The sequence below is a fragment of the Bos taurus genome, chromosome 6 (genome assembly GCF_002263795.3).
Source record: "Bos taurus isolate L1 Dominette 01449 registration number 42190680 breed Hereford chromosome 6, ARS-UCD2.0, whole genome shotgun sequence".
Lineage (NCBI taxonomy): Eukaryota > Metazoa > Chordata > Mammalia > Artiodactyla > Bovidae > Bos > Bos taurus.
The window spans coordinates 29,370,479-29,384,956 of NC_037333.1; the positions used below are offsets into that span (position 1 = coordinate 29,370,479).

The 14,478-nt window shown below is 41.0% G+C and overlaps 1 protein-coding gene across 31 annotated transcripts in view; it reads right to left on the reverse strand.

Moving 5' to 3' along the window:
- Nucleotides 1-886: 886 nt before the first annotated feature.
- The window catches only part of BMPR1B (bone morphogenetic protein receptor type 1B), a 449,057-nt gene continuing 435,465 nt past the window's right edge, over nucleotides 887-14,478 (reverse strand). For 30 of the 31 annotated variants that reach the window (XM_059887383.1, XM_059887375.1, XM_059887365.1 and 27 more), the window contains 3 exons: nucleotides 10,231-10,406; nucleotides 6,225-6,355; nucleotides 887-4,716 (listed from right to left, as the gene is read on the reverse strand). In XM_059887383.1, coding sequence (XP_059743366.1) covers nucleotides 4,591-4,716; nucleotides 6,225-6,355; nucleotides 10,231-10,406 — 433 coding nt within the window. In that variant the 3' untranslated portion in view covers nucleotides 887-4,590. The remainder of the gene's footprint in view (nucleotides 4,717-6,224; nucleotides 6,356-10,230; nucleotides 10,407-14,478) is intronic. The other variant, NM_001105328.1, reaches the window with a different exon arrangement.

Genomic DNA, 14,478 nt, shown 5'->3' on the forward strand with positions numbered 1-14,478 from the left:
GTGAGCACACCCTCAGCCTGTCCTTGGTCTTGTGACTCACTCTTTGAAATCTTGATTCTGAACACAGCCTCTTTCTCCATAAGTGCAAACACACCACCTCGACCCAGCCTAGTTCCCTGCCCTCTGACCTGGTTTCTCTGGACCTGTCACCGGCCTCTTCTTTAGTCCCTCCCTCCTCTGAACCACGTCAGCTGCCCCCTTGATGATAAATCTTATTTTCCAGGGCCCCTTGCTGCATATGCCTGGTAACTCCCACCTGAAATGAAACCAGCTGTCGCAGTCTCCAGGCCTACATCTGGGTTCCTGATAGAAAAAAATAAAACCATAAAACTATTAATACATAGAAGAGTAGCACAGAGAATTTGTCATAATAGCTAATATTTAGTAATAGTCGAGTGCTTCACCAAATGCTTAGGGGGCATGGCACGGATTATTTCATCTTCAGAACCACTCCGTGCAGTAGAGATTAATATTATTCTTGTCTTCAAGGGGAAGAAGCCGTGTCTTCAAGAGGTCAAAACAGGGCTACCCTGACAGAGCGGGGAGAACGAGGGGGCCCAGGTTCACAGGCCAGTTGTCTGGTGGCCCAGCGGCCACACCCTGGTCACCAGCCACAGTCAGCCTTCTCCGTCTCAACGGGGCCCTGGGCGTTGCCTGTAAGCAGCTGCCTATGACCTCATCACCAAGGTTCCTACCTTTCCTCTCCCTCTCAACAGATGGTTGTGCCTCCTAATAACAGACAGAATCGGAGCCATCAGACCTCTCGTCCTGCTCTCCTGCCGCCACGGCACACACTCACCCGCGTCGCTGTCCACGGCCACCTCTCCTGCCCGTTACAACGTGACATTTTTACAGAGAACAGGCACAACTATAGGACAACAGAGTGTTCTTTCCAAGGGGAGAATGAAACCATTTTATTAGGGGGAATGTTAAAACAAAGCCATATACAATTTGTAACAAATACAATTGTTTGTTCCCTAGTTCTGAATAATTACAGTATATACAAATTCAGTAAGGCACTGGTTCCCCAAAAGAACACAAATGAGTCTTCTTTTGAAACAGACAACAAAATCCCTTATATAGTCTAACTTTTCTCCAAAAAATATGGCATTTTTGTTTTGTTTTACAAAAGGAATCATAAGTGCTAAATTAAGTCACTTCTGATGCCTTCCTTCCTTTCCACGGCTATGTGACTAAGTTTTCTAAGGAGCTATAACTATAGAATTTTTCAAGTTTAAAAAACTGTACTTCTTTCAGTGCCTTTCCACCTACCAACAAAGAACAGACCAACAACACAAAACACTGTCACTTCTAACGAATATGCATGACTCTAGAAACATGAGAGTCGATCAGTATTCAGTCCTCGCTCTACCTGCTTACGCAGCAATTGAAACGTGTCGAAGAATTCCCTGTAAATAAAATCTTAGTGTATTTTATAAGAAGTTTTGTTTTGAGAATAAAAAGAATGGTCACTAGTGTCTTTCAAGCAGCGCGTTTCAGGAGGTCAGAGACCTGTCTCCTCACACACAATGTTCATACAACACTGCTGCCTGTGATGCAACAATCTACACCCTTTTATATAAATAAATATTATGTTTCACTTAGTACTTTATCATCCATAATATTTTACTCTCTAATCCACATAATGGAGTTGTGCCAGACTCCAAACTGAACATAGTATTTATATATACATATATTTATATAATATACACACACATACATAAACTATAAACCCAAATATCTTAGCATACAAAACTTATATTAGCTAACAAGTAATATTTTAGGATTCCTTTGCAGGGAAAAGGTTAGAAGAAAATTTTAGTCTTTGAAATCGTCCTGAAAGTAAGCAATCATCTACAGTATTTCCAGGTCCCCACTATTCTATTGAGAGACAAAACAAAAAAATAAAATTCACTTCTGAGCTACCAGAAATGTAAAAATCAAAATTAATTATTTGGAAGTGAGTAGGTAGTCTCTTTAAGAACAATTTAATATTTCCTAAGTGAGGTGGATTTTGGTAAGACAGGAAAAAAAATCTATTCATAAATAAATTCTTATATCATTAAAACACAATAGTAATTAACATGTCTTTTTAAGTATACCAGGAATAATTTTTAAATGTCCACAGTGAGTATACCAGGTTGGGAATTAGAGAGTAAGCTATCCATTTTTCTAAAGCAACCAAACAAATTATATGAAAGAAATTTGGACACTATCTTAATTTCTTTCCATTTTTCACAGGAACCAACACATCCCTAGAAATCTAGCTTACCTTCAAATCATCACCTCTCCACAGTATATTCTGATTTGAAGTTATCCATGTATAAGAACTTATGAAAAACAAAACCACATTGTTACCTAAGCACTAAGCCCAAACATCACCTAAATTTAGGGAAAATCAAGAAACACAAACATGCCCCCACTTAACTGACATAAATGTGTACTTATTTGTTTTGCAGATGGTCTGATTAGAGGCACTGAAGTTTCTCTCCTAGGCTCAGATGATTATTACACTTAGCTTTAGCCACATACTCCCTTCTAAGCAATCACAAAGAATATTTGACCTAAGAAAAGGGAACATTTACACTATTATTCAGGTTATCTTAATATCAGTAAAAGCAGCATTCTAATCATATTTGGAACCAACTGTTTTTAATCTTTGAAAAAGCAGAAACTTTTTTTTTTCATATTCAAGGATTAAGCAAATATTGTTACAAAGGAGCTGTGGTTATGAAGCATTGGGGAGTGAATGCTGAATACAGAACACTGCTTCCCCCAGACGGTAAGCACAGCTCACAGTCAGTCTCTGCCTTCGGAGGTTTTCTGGAGGAACCAGTCACCAGCTGCAAGCTCACTTCAGAAGTCAGGAAAATATTTTCTCATTTTTCATGCAGCTGTCACATTTCCAAAAACTCTCCATCCTTCAGCCACCAAGTGGGGAAATGAAAATGCGTTATAAAACACTGCCCCCTGGAGTATTCTGGGAAGAATAGAATTGCTGTTTTGGCGGGCGGGGGTGGGGGGGGGGGCCTGGGGTGTTTAAGGGCAAAGAGGAGGGGCTTCCCAATTCTTTGCTAAACACAACAGAATTCTAAGAAGCAAAAAAAAAACCACAGTCGGGAAGCAAATGAATAAGGTTCAGAGGGATGTGTACAATTGTACCCTTTATTATGCTCCTGTTGTTAAGGAATACTAGCCCTGTCAATGATTTGACTCCTGCTGCTCCAAAGTTTTTATGCCTACATAACTGAATAGCTGGAGAGATGTTCTGCACAAGTGCCACGGAGAAGAAAACAATAATAAATTAAAAAGTGAGTTGAACATCATGAAAATAAAAATAAACTGAGTCAGCACTCCTGTGATGCTATCACCTAAGACTTACATCCTCCATCTGTATCTATTCTAGACTCAGTCACGACAGCCATAATATCTTGTGGTCTCCACTAGCATTCCTCTGCTGTTCCATTTGGAGGTTATATTTATCTAATTAAAATTAGTTCAATTAACCTGATGTAAGTTTCCTGTCCTCTAAACTCAGACAGAGAAAAGGCAGATAATAACTCAAAGAAACCCTCTTCGTACACAGTAAGTCATGCACACCTTTCCCCCTGCGCCCGAGGAGGTCTCTTCTGCACACCTAAGACATAAGCCACGTGCACCTCCATCCTCACCGCCTACCTTTCTGACACCATCTTCTTAGAGCACAAGAGCAAAGTATCTCTATTTTAAAGCGCCTTGTCTTCGACACAACTGACAGCCACTTAATATTGATCCTTTCATTTGAGAGATCAAAAGCATGCAGGGGTTCAACGTCCTACACACAAAAGCTTTGTGTTTAATGAAAGAAAAACCCTAACAGAATCAGAAATACAAAGTGGTTCTGAAGAACAGTGTTAACATTTACTTCTAGTAGAGTCACGCAAAACCTTCATTTGTCCCACATCCTCTGAAGCTGCAGGAGGTCACGGGTGGGAATCCCCAGAGGTGGTCCCACACAGGCGGTGCTGGCACCCAGGTGCGTTCACATTGCTGCGGCTGCCCCAGTGCAGGGCTGGCCAGAGTGGTCTGAGGAGGCAGGGGCACGTCGGGGCTTTTAAGATGAGTTCCATTCGGTTCTCTGGCTTCAACGATTGTCTTTTGGTTGGTAGAGTGCAACAACATTTTACCAATGGAAACACATATTTTAATTTACCTTCCAGCAGAGTTTCTGGGAAGAACTTTAGTTGTTATTCTTTAAACTAAAATAGTATATACCTTGAAACATTTACATTTTTGTTTTATTTTGGCAAAATTATCTTTTGAGGAAAAAAAAAGGCAATCCCAAAATACTGGGCTTTCTTAGAAAGCAACATGCATCATATCTTGAACAAATTACCCAGGCAGTTTCTCCCTCCTACAGACAGACACGAGGAATCCGTGCTTCTGGAAACTTCTGTTTGTCCAGGCTGCTCCCTGAGAGGTAAGAATACACCCTCTGGGGAGCAGGAGGATGTGCGAGGCTGGTACTGTGGATGCTTCTGGAACATCTTTTGCTCTGCCCACAAACAGAAGAATATCTGCTGGCTTTGTCCAGAGACACTTACTCCTGCCTCAGAGCTTAATGTCCTGGGACTCTGACATTTTGGCCAGTGTCTTCTTAACCCGTAGGGCTGTCAGTCTTGAGGCAGGATTGTGAGCCCAGCATTCCGTCATGAGTTTCCCCATCTGCCTGAGACACTGCAGGAAGGAAAAGGAAAACTGGACTTACACGAGAGAAACGTATGATCTGTAAGGCTGGCACTCGATACTGGCTTTTAGTTCTGGGTTTCTGAAATCTGAATGTACTTTTAAAAGACAGTCTTAAAAGCATGTAGGCATAAAATTCCATAAAAATACCTTTCTCATGCAAATCTTAAAGGACTAAAACAAATTTTCATGTCTTCCTTGTGATAGGAGCAAGCAGGTGGCTTTGCTGATTGTAGAAGAGTGTCTTTGAAGTCAGATTAAACAAATACAGAAATACCCAGGGAGCCTATATTCCGCTGCACACTCCCAGACTGTCTCTAACACTCGATGAACTTAAATCTTTTATCTAATTCCATACTAGTCAAACAAACATGGTTATTCCTCAATCATAGCTGTCCGCTACAATAACAGCATCACACTATACCATTTAACAAGATTAATGACCTGTGCACAGCCTCACTACAAGTTTCTCCTGCGTTCTCCTGTGGCATGTCAATTATTGGCCTTCCTGTTGAAAAGCACCATTTCGTTTCATTAGAAATCCTCAGTGAAGGGACTCAGCAATATCAATGCCCATAATCACCTTCAAAATAATATAATCTCCAGCATCTTATAAAGCTTTCTGCACAGCTCACTGGGAAACATATGTATTATTTAGCATTTCAGTAACTGGCCACAAAACCAAAGAACCAAAAGTTATTTTTAAATGCAATTAACACTGAAGAATTAGTTTATAAACAGTGTTCTGTCCATTTGTCTGCACTGGCTTGGATACTGTTTTTTTTTTTTTTTTTTTTTTCTTAAGGGATGCTTCAAACTCCTCTCAGAATGTGGCACTCCCCCAAGTGCTGCCAGACACTCCAGGTCTGAGGGGTCCAGAGTTTTCCAGGGTGGATGGAGAAGGGGTGAGCAAGGCGCAGAGGGGGCAGGAGAGGCAAGACTGGCCGGCTCACTTCCTGCTTCCGGCAGCTCCTCTCAGACCTGCTGTGTAGGTTTCACCAGGACGCACTCAGAGCCCGACTGAGCGTGGGTTTGTTCCTACAGCATCACGTCATCCTTATTAAGGAAGACCCACAGCACAGTCAGGCATCTCACCTAGGTCACCCTGTACCACTTCGGTGTACAGAAAACTCAGTTCTTCAGACGCCTACCTCTTCTCTCATTAAATGAGAGAATGCTGTATGTGAGTCTGTCATGGAGAAAATTCATGATATTTTACACACGCACATTCGGAGAAGTAACAGCCTCTATGCAAGTGTCAGGACATCACCAGTAAATTAAATCATGTTATCAGTTATGTCGGCTAAATACTGACCCACTCAATGTATTTTGGAAGCAGCAAAATCAAACAGGAGAAAGGAACAGATAATGTAACATACTGCACTTATATCCAAATAAATTCCTGCAATGACACACCATTATCGTCCCAACAGAGAAAACGAATTCCTGCAATAAGTATTTGGAATTTTGGCAAAAGGAGAAAAGACCTCCAACCTCACCTCGTCGCTGCTCCACCGGTTGGGGAAGGAGGGCCGCAGCTTCTTGATACACACGATCTCTCTCATGTCCTCATAAGAGGGGTCACTGGGCACCAGGTCATGATAGGGGAGCTGATATTCTTCCACTATACCTGAAAATATGATCTTGATAAGGTTATTATTTTCTGTGAAGAGGAAATAAAAGTCTAACAAACAAACTGTTCTCAGAGGAAATTTCTATCAGCACCAAAGACAAGTTCAGGTTGAAAAACAGCAAAAAAAAAAAAAAAAAATGCGACAAAAACCCACCAACCTTGAAAAAAATGGGCCCAAATGACACAATATTCAAAAAATGAATAAAAAGCACATGGAAAAATTATTATACACCTTCAAGCCTTTTTTCCTAACTTCTAAAAGCTAAGTAAACAAACATCTCAAATTTACTTCTGATTTTATAATTGCTCTTGTACTCTGTGCCAAAATTTTAAAAATCTATATAAATCTTGTGCAAATTTGGCAGACACACCCCAAACTCATTCTGTACAATATGTAACTATTTCTATTACTGCAATATGAGATTATGAATCTCATAATAAATTTGGCAGTGTATCCTCAGTTCAGTTCAGTTTAGTCATTCAGTCGTGTCCAACTCTTTGTGACCCCAGGAATCGCAGCACGCCAGGCCTCCCTGTCCATCACAAACTCCCCAAGTTCACTCAGACTCAAGTCCATCGAGTCGGTGATGCCATCCAGCCATCTCATCCTCTGGCGTCCCCTTCTCCTCCTGCCCCCAATCCCTCCCAGCATCAGAGTCTTTTCCAATGAGTCAGCTCTTTGCATGAGGTGGCCAAAGTACTGGAGTTTCAGCTTCAGCATCATTCCCTCCAAAGAAATCCCAGGGCTGATCTCCTTCAGAATGGACTGGTTGGATCTCCTTGCAGTCCAAGGGACTCTCAAGAGTCTTCTCCAACAGCACAGTTCAAAAGCATCAATTCTTCGGCACTCAGCCTTCTTCACAGTCCAACTCTCACATCCATACATGACCACAGGAAAAACCATAGCCTTGACTAGACGGACCTTTGTTGGCAAAGTAATATCTCTGCTTTTCAATATGCTATCTAGGTTGGGCATAACTTTCCTTCCAAGGAGCAAGCATCTTTTAATTTCATGGCTGCATAACATAATGTCAGATGTACACTTTCTTTCTGCTTAATCATCAGAATGTATTCTTACATACTGAAAATTTAGAATACTATATTCCAGGTGGTGCTAGTGGTAAAGAATCTGCCTCCCAATGCAGGAGACATAAGAGACATGGGTTTGATCCCTGGGTTGGGAAGATCCCCTGGAGAAGGGCATGGCAGCCCACTCCAGTATTCTGGCCTGGAAAATCCCATGAACAGAGGAGCCTGGTGGGCTATAGTCCATGCGGGTCGTAGAGCTGGACACAACTGAGTGACTAACACTTTATTATGTCCTTTCTTGTAAATTCAAACCCATTTATAATCATGAAGGACCAGAAGGTTCAAAAGTTTTCTCAGATCACTCCAACTCACCATTTATTCTGTCCCCTGCTGAGATTATAGATCAAAAATATATGTACTATCTACATTACTAATTCCTTCTGCTGTGTGTCATCTCCACATAAGACAATGAAAGCAAAGGTCTCCTGGACAGGAGATGCTCATTTCATTCCCATTCTTCCTCCCTTCCTAATCCTCAAAATGATGGTTCTGGAAATCTTAAGCGAGGATGCTGTTGATCTCATTCAGCTCAGATTTTCCTTGGTGCCTAATGCTGGTGCCTTACCTGGCTGGACGGATGCATGGTGGTGGGGTGGGTGTACAGGCCACCACAGACACAGAGCCAACCACACAAAATTATCAATTCACAGGAGTCTGTCTTTGCGCTCTAGGCCTTACTCCTCTCTCCTTATCACGCAATAGCATTATCAAAATTTTCCACAACTGCTGCCTTTGTGTCTGAAACTTCAAAAATTTCTCTTTTCTCCCAAAGTCTGAAAGGCCTATACCTGGATATGTCTGCTTCACCCAAAAGTATCCAGACTAGAAAGATAAACCCCAAATTTCCAATATCCTCACAAAGGAGAATGTTAGAGAACAGAATCTCTGTGCTTGTCTCCTCTGGAAGAGCAAAGAAACTCATCTGCTGAGAGTCTATGATCTGCAGGCATGAATAGTATATGTTATAATTTATCTTATTAGATTCTCAAAACTATGTTTATAAGATAGCACTATACAGATGAGTAAAGCTGATTTTGAAAGATTAAGTAACTTGCCCGATGCCATACAGTTGGTCTTAGACAGAGCCGGGTCTTTCTGACAAATATACATCAATCTCATATGGAGATAAGGGAACATGTTAGTACCTCTCTAACCCCCACAGGCAAAGACAGCCCTAGAAAAGCAACTAATACTCTGCTGTCTACATAAGGTTGGCTTGTTTCCTAAGTAGAGAATCCTGGCTCCTGTATTCCTGCACACAAGCTTTCAAATAAAGGCTTCTTGTAGCCCTATTCACTTTTAGATGTTCAAGAAAACATAATTAGAAAAGTAATCTACACTCTACTACTCCTTTAACTTCTGTAAACCTATCTTAATAAAAAAATAAGTGTAAGCATATTATTCAAAAACAGACTCGTTTACTCTTAATAAAGCATGAAATCATAATTACAAAAGGAGATTTATAAAATATCTGTTTAGGAAACTTGTCCTGCATTCGCTTTCCTTTTGACCTAAAGACGTCTCTTATTTCAGAGGGAAAGTTTTCTATTTTTAACTGCTTACATGAGGCACAGAGTTCCCAGAGTGATTAGAAGGCATCATTGAAGATGATCTTTCTATGAAAGTATGAATACCTGTTGATCTGTTGTTTCTCCTTCGTATTTAAATATGACTCTAAACGTAAGTTAAGTCTCTACCAACCAAAATGAAAAGTAAAAATAATAGCTAACGTGTACTGAGTGCTCTTTATACGCCAGGCAGTTTTAATTCTTTTTTACAATCATTGAAACCTCACAACAACCATCTGAGGTAGATACAGTCATTCACGTCCTTCTGACAATAAGGAAACAGAAACAAAGAAAAATTTAGTAACGCATCAAAGGTTCACAAATAAATGGCAGGTCCAAGAAAAAAATCCCTATACTAGTTAAGCGCCTGCTGCTCTATCAGATCCCTGGATAAGCTCAAATTTTTGAGAAAGTGAGGAACCAGCCAGCCTGAGGAAAGGCAGCAATGTTACTTTCTGAACCAGCACAACCAAAAGTAGAGGCATAAACAGGGCACTTGATACGGAAAAGCCTGCAGCTCAGCTCCTCACCTAAAAGATGTTCAAATCTGCCGAGAGCAAATTATGCAGCAATAAACGAAACACTACAAAAGTATTACCTCTGAATATTTAAAAAAATCTTTTCTTAGTTTTACTAAGGAATCCTTATGTTTACAGAAAAGTTATCATGAACAATAATGACACTCTTATGCTTTAATTTCCTTTTGATACAAACTGATGCTTTCAAGCTCGTTTATGAGGACGTATCATAGAAATTCAAGAATTAGGGGCTTAAACAAGGGGTGTCCCCCCACATTGATGTGTCTCCCTTCATCTGTACAGAGGAAGCCACAGGGAAGGGGCCATTGATGTTCGGGGTGAGGCCAGAAGCTGGAAGGGGTAGGAAAGGGGGTTTGACTTGATGGAGTACCTGCTGGAGGAAAAGCTCAGGCGAGAAAGGAGACAATATACATGGTAGAAGGGGGTGAGCTCTGAAAAGGCCAGAGGAAGCTGGCAGTGTGCCTGAAAGAGACTCAGCAGTAGTAGCAGGCGGAGGGAAGGTGGCGAAGACCGTTCTAAGATGTTAAATCCCATGGTTTGGGAGGACTGTGATTGCATCAACAGAAATACAGGAGAAAATCAAATCAAATCTGATTTAGTAAACAATGCAATAACTCTGATTTCTGACCAGAGAGAAAGGATTTGCAGCAGCTCCAGGAGTATCACTGTCACTTACCTCCTGATACACATCTCCTAGCGACCTCCCAAAGGATGAGTCCAAAGCTGTACATGTCGGCCATGATGTAAGACTGAAAGTGGTTTCTGTTCAAGCTCTCATCCAGCACTTCTGGAGGCATGTAGCGCTTGGTACCAACTCGAGTGTTGGGTGGTATGTCAACTTCATTCGTGTCACTAAGGAGAAAGGCAGGCAAAGCGCTATCAGCTTTGAAGAGGACCAATGAATGACACGTCGGGGGATTCCTAATTCGGTGCTTTAGTGAAAGGTGAGAAAGGATATCCTTTCAAGGCGTAACGTTTCCCTAAAAAATTTCTTGCCAAAAGTTCAATAATCCCAGGTCAAAACCCAATGAAGATGACAAGCAGAATGAAGCTACAACATGTAAGATAGCACTGCTACAAGATCAGTGTAAACTCTACATTATTGCTATGAATAAATACCTATTCAATGTCAAAATCACCGTCCATCCCTTCATATATTAGCCCTTAAAACTGGCAGATGCACATGTGAATTTGGTTTATTTGAGACAGTATTTCTTAAGCCAAGTGTTGGGAGGCTTTTGCAGCTACAAACAAGTAAGAAGGGACAGGAGGAGAGGATCAACGAAGATTTGCAAAGGTTTTACTTTGATAAGCAGAGACCTATAAAAAGGATTTCTACTAGCACTATTATTTCATAAACCAAATAACATGTATTTTTTAATAAAAAGGAAAATAACTGAATATATTATCTTTAGCTTCCAGACGATTTCACAACATGATCTATTAATTATTATTATTCTGCATAGACAGGGAGAAAATTCCTGATGGAAGGACAGTCATCTGCAGGCTGGCATGTGGGAACCATGGTCTCAGTGCAGTGAGCTGGAGCCGGAGCTATGAACCCACTTTGCAAATCTGCCAAACTATGATTGCGTGAGAAGCTGACAATTAATGAGAGGAGACATGTAACATCACTTCCAGCACAATGCTAAGCACGCATCACGAGTTCAACAAGTCCCACAGCTCAAAAGAAACTAGAGGAAATATGGAGCAATGAACCCCTGTTTTGATGGATGAATCAACTGCAAAACAGCAAAGATTAACAACAACAAAAAAAAAACCTCATGATTAACCTGAAGTCTCTAGAAAATCTGTGATAAACCTTCCTTTCTCTTGATTCCCAAGAGTTTTTCTTTTTCTTTTCATCAGACTCCACTCACTCTCAACCACTGATATGTTTGTTCTTTTTCCTCAATGCAGAAAACAGCTGCATATATCAAATACCACACTGTTCATCATACTGCATCACAGACAACAGCAAATTTAGCAAAGCACAAGCTGGAATCAAGATTGCTGGGAGAAATATCAGCAACCTGAGATATGCAGATGATACCATTCTAATGGCAGAAAGTGAAAAGGAAATAAAAAGCCTCTTGATGAGGGTGAGAGAGGAGACTGAAAAAGCTGGCTTGAAACTCAACATTCAAAAAACTAAGATCATAGCATCCAGTCCCATCATTTCAAGGCAAACAGAAGAGGAACAATGGAAGCAGTGACAGATTTTATTTTCCTGGGCTCCAAAATCACTGCATAGGGTGACTGCAGCCATGAAATTAAAAGATGCTTGCTCCTTGGAAGAAGGGCTATGATAAACCTAGACAGCATATTAAAAAGCAGAGACATCATTTTGCCAACAAAGGTCTGTAAAGTCAAAGCTATGGTTTTTCGAGTAGTCATGGATAGATGTGAGAGGTAGGCCATAAAGAAGGCTAAGCACCAAAAAACTGATGCTTTCAAATTGTGTTTCAGAAGAAGACTCTTGAGAGTCCCTTGGACTGCAAGGAGATCAAACCAGTCAAGCCTAAAGGAAATCAACCCTGAATATTCATTGGAAGGATTGATGCCGAAGCTCCAATACTCTGGCCACCTGATGCAAAGGGAAGACTTAACGGAAAAGACCCTGAAGCTGGGAAAGACTGAAGGCCAAAGGAGAAGGTGGTGGCAGAGGATGAGATGGTTGGATGGCATCACTGACTCAGTAGACATGAGTCTGAGCAAACTCTGGGAGATAATGGAGGGGATCCTCGTGTGCTTCAGTCCACGAGGCAGCAAAGAGGTGGACAGGACTGAGCGACTGGGCAACCACCACCGCACAGTGGCTTTGGGGGAAGAAAAAAAACAGCTTGGGGTCGGATCTTACTGCCTCAATCTCTATCTTCAAAAACATAAAACACAGTGTCATTGGGAAAATCTGAAGGGTGGCAGTTATCCCGCTGTAGATCGCAAAACTGTTAACATTTACTAAAACTTATAAAGCTTCATTCTTACTACCATTTAAAATTCGCTTCCATCTAAAATTCTTTAGCTAAAGCTATTTCACCAGATGTGTCACTAGGATACTCATTAGGCCCCTCGAGATCTTTTAAAAGCAACAACTCTGAAGGAGCCCATTTTCCTAAAATAACAGTTAAAGGAAATTTTTTTAAATGAAAAAAAAAAAAAAGAGTTCATACTCCTTTCCATCAGCAAATGTAGGTCTCAGTGCTCTAGGCTTTTTTCTAAGGCTAGAAAGAGTATAAAATATGAATCACAGTATTTATCAGCAGGACATAATAGAAAAAGGTCACCCGTGTACCTAAAGAGTACATAGTAAGGAACACAAAAGAGAAGAGGCTGAATGATAATGTGGGAAAATAACAGATGTCAAAGATGCTACAGAGGCTCCCCCTTCAATTATAAAGCAATTTCTCTCCTCCTCTTCTACCCACTGACACCTCTCATGTGAACACACAGCGGGTTCTTCATTATTGTGTAACCTGTGTGTGTTATAGTTTATGACCTTGAACCACTGGGGGAAACCAGTGCTGGGTTGGACAGAGGATTCTGGGTTCTGTGCAGAGAAATGAGCATGGGGGTTTGCAGATGGAAAGAAGACGGCGAACGGCTTAAATCATCTGCCAGAACATGTTCTGGGAAAGAAAACCAAGAACATGGGCCCCACAGGAGTACATTTAGGCCAAAGGCATACTCTCATAACCTCAGTTGGTAACGATTTTAGATAATTCTTTTCCATTCTTATACTTAGTCCTTAATCTTTTAGTTGGATTTGGGAGGTCAAGAAGGGCTAACAGAATGCGTGGCATGGAGACATCTATGGGAAAACTAAAAACTAATTGGTACTGGAGGATAACAGATTTAGGGTTTGTGATGGCCAGACTATTTATAGTTCTCTAGACTCTCATTCCCTCAAACATGGAAAAAACACTCGGTCGAGGACTTTGCTTGTCCATCAGATGCTCCAAAACCATCTCCTTACTTACATAGTACCCTAGCCACTACTGTCCCTCTCCCACCCTGCGCTCTCCATCCTAAGTGCCCTCCCACCAGCGCTGGAATAACTATCTCCCCCGGGAGAGCTGAATAAATATCTTCCCCTAGAAGAACCTGAATAAATATTCTCCTTTGTGGCATCTCAATGAATATTCATCTTCCAACCAAAGACTGTAAACTCCTCTGAGCCCTGAATGACATCATAATCATTGGGTTTGTCCCTAAAGAGCAGGTCTCCACTCCGTCTCCATTCACCACGTGTCTTGCACATGGCAGTAGGGAATACACTTTAAATGAAAGAAGGAAAAGGTTTTTTAATAGTAAACTTTTCTATGTATGATTTAAAGAAAAACTTAAAAATCTCTATTATACATAGGCCATAAAATGAAACATTGCAGCCATGTAGAAAGATAAATTGCATTTTGTTCAGCAAATTAATTTTGTACAGGACTATCAACCCAATGGCAAAAGCCTTCAGCACTATATGTTAAAGAACAAACATACTTATTATAAGTAATTTCCATCCAACATTATAAAGTATTAGTTTCTCCAAAACATCCGGCTCTGTCCCTTTTGCCTCAGGAGGGTTTTCCTAGTTGAAAGTAATTAAACTACATTTCTCTCCCAGGTATTCAGTCACATCATCTTAGCTGTTTCCAAATAAGGGGAGAGAAAAATGGAACTTGTATTCCTCTTCAAGGTCACAAAGAGAAATTAAAGCGATTTAGCACTGGGGCAGCAAAAGCAAAGAAAGCAGAAGGGACAGGAAGTACAATCAGAGGGGTTCTTCCCCAGGCCCAGCGTTAGGACGAGATGCAGATCTTTAAGGACAGGTATGAGTACCTGAAGGAAAGGCCCCAGGAGAGAGAAAGAAGCAGACGAGGGCAGGTGGCCTCACCATCCCCTGCTTTCCTTTTCTGTGGAGGATGGGAGG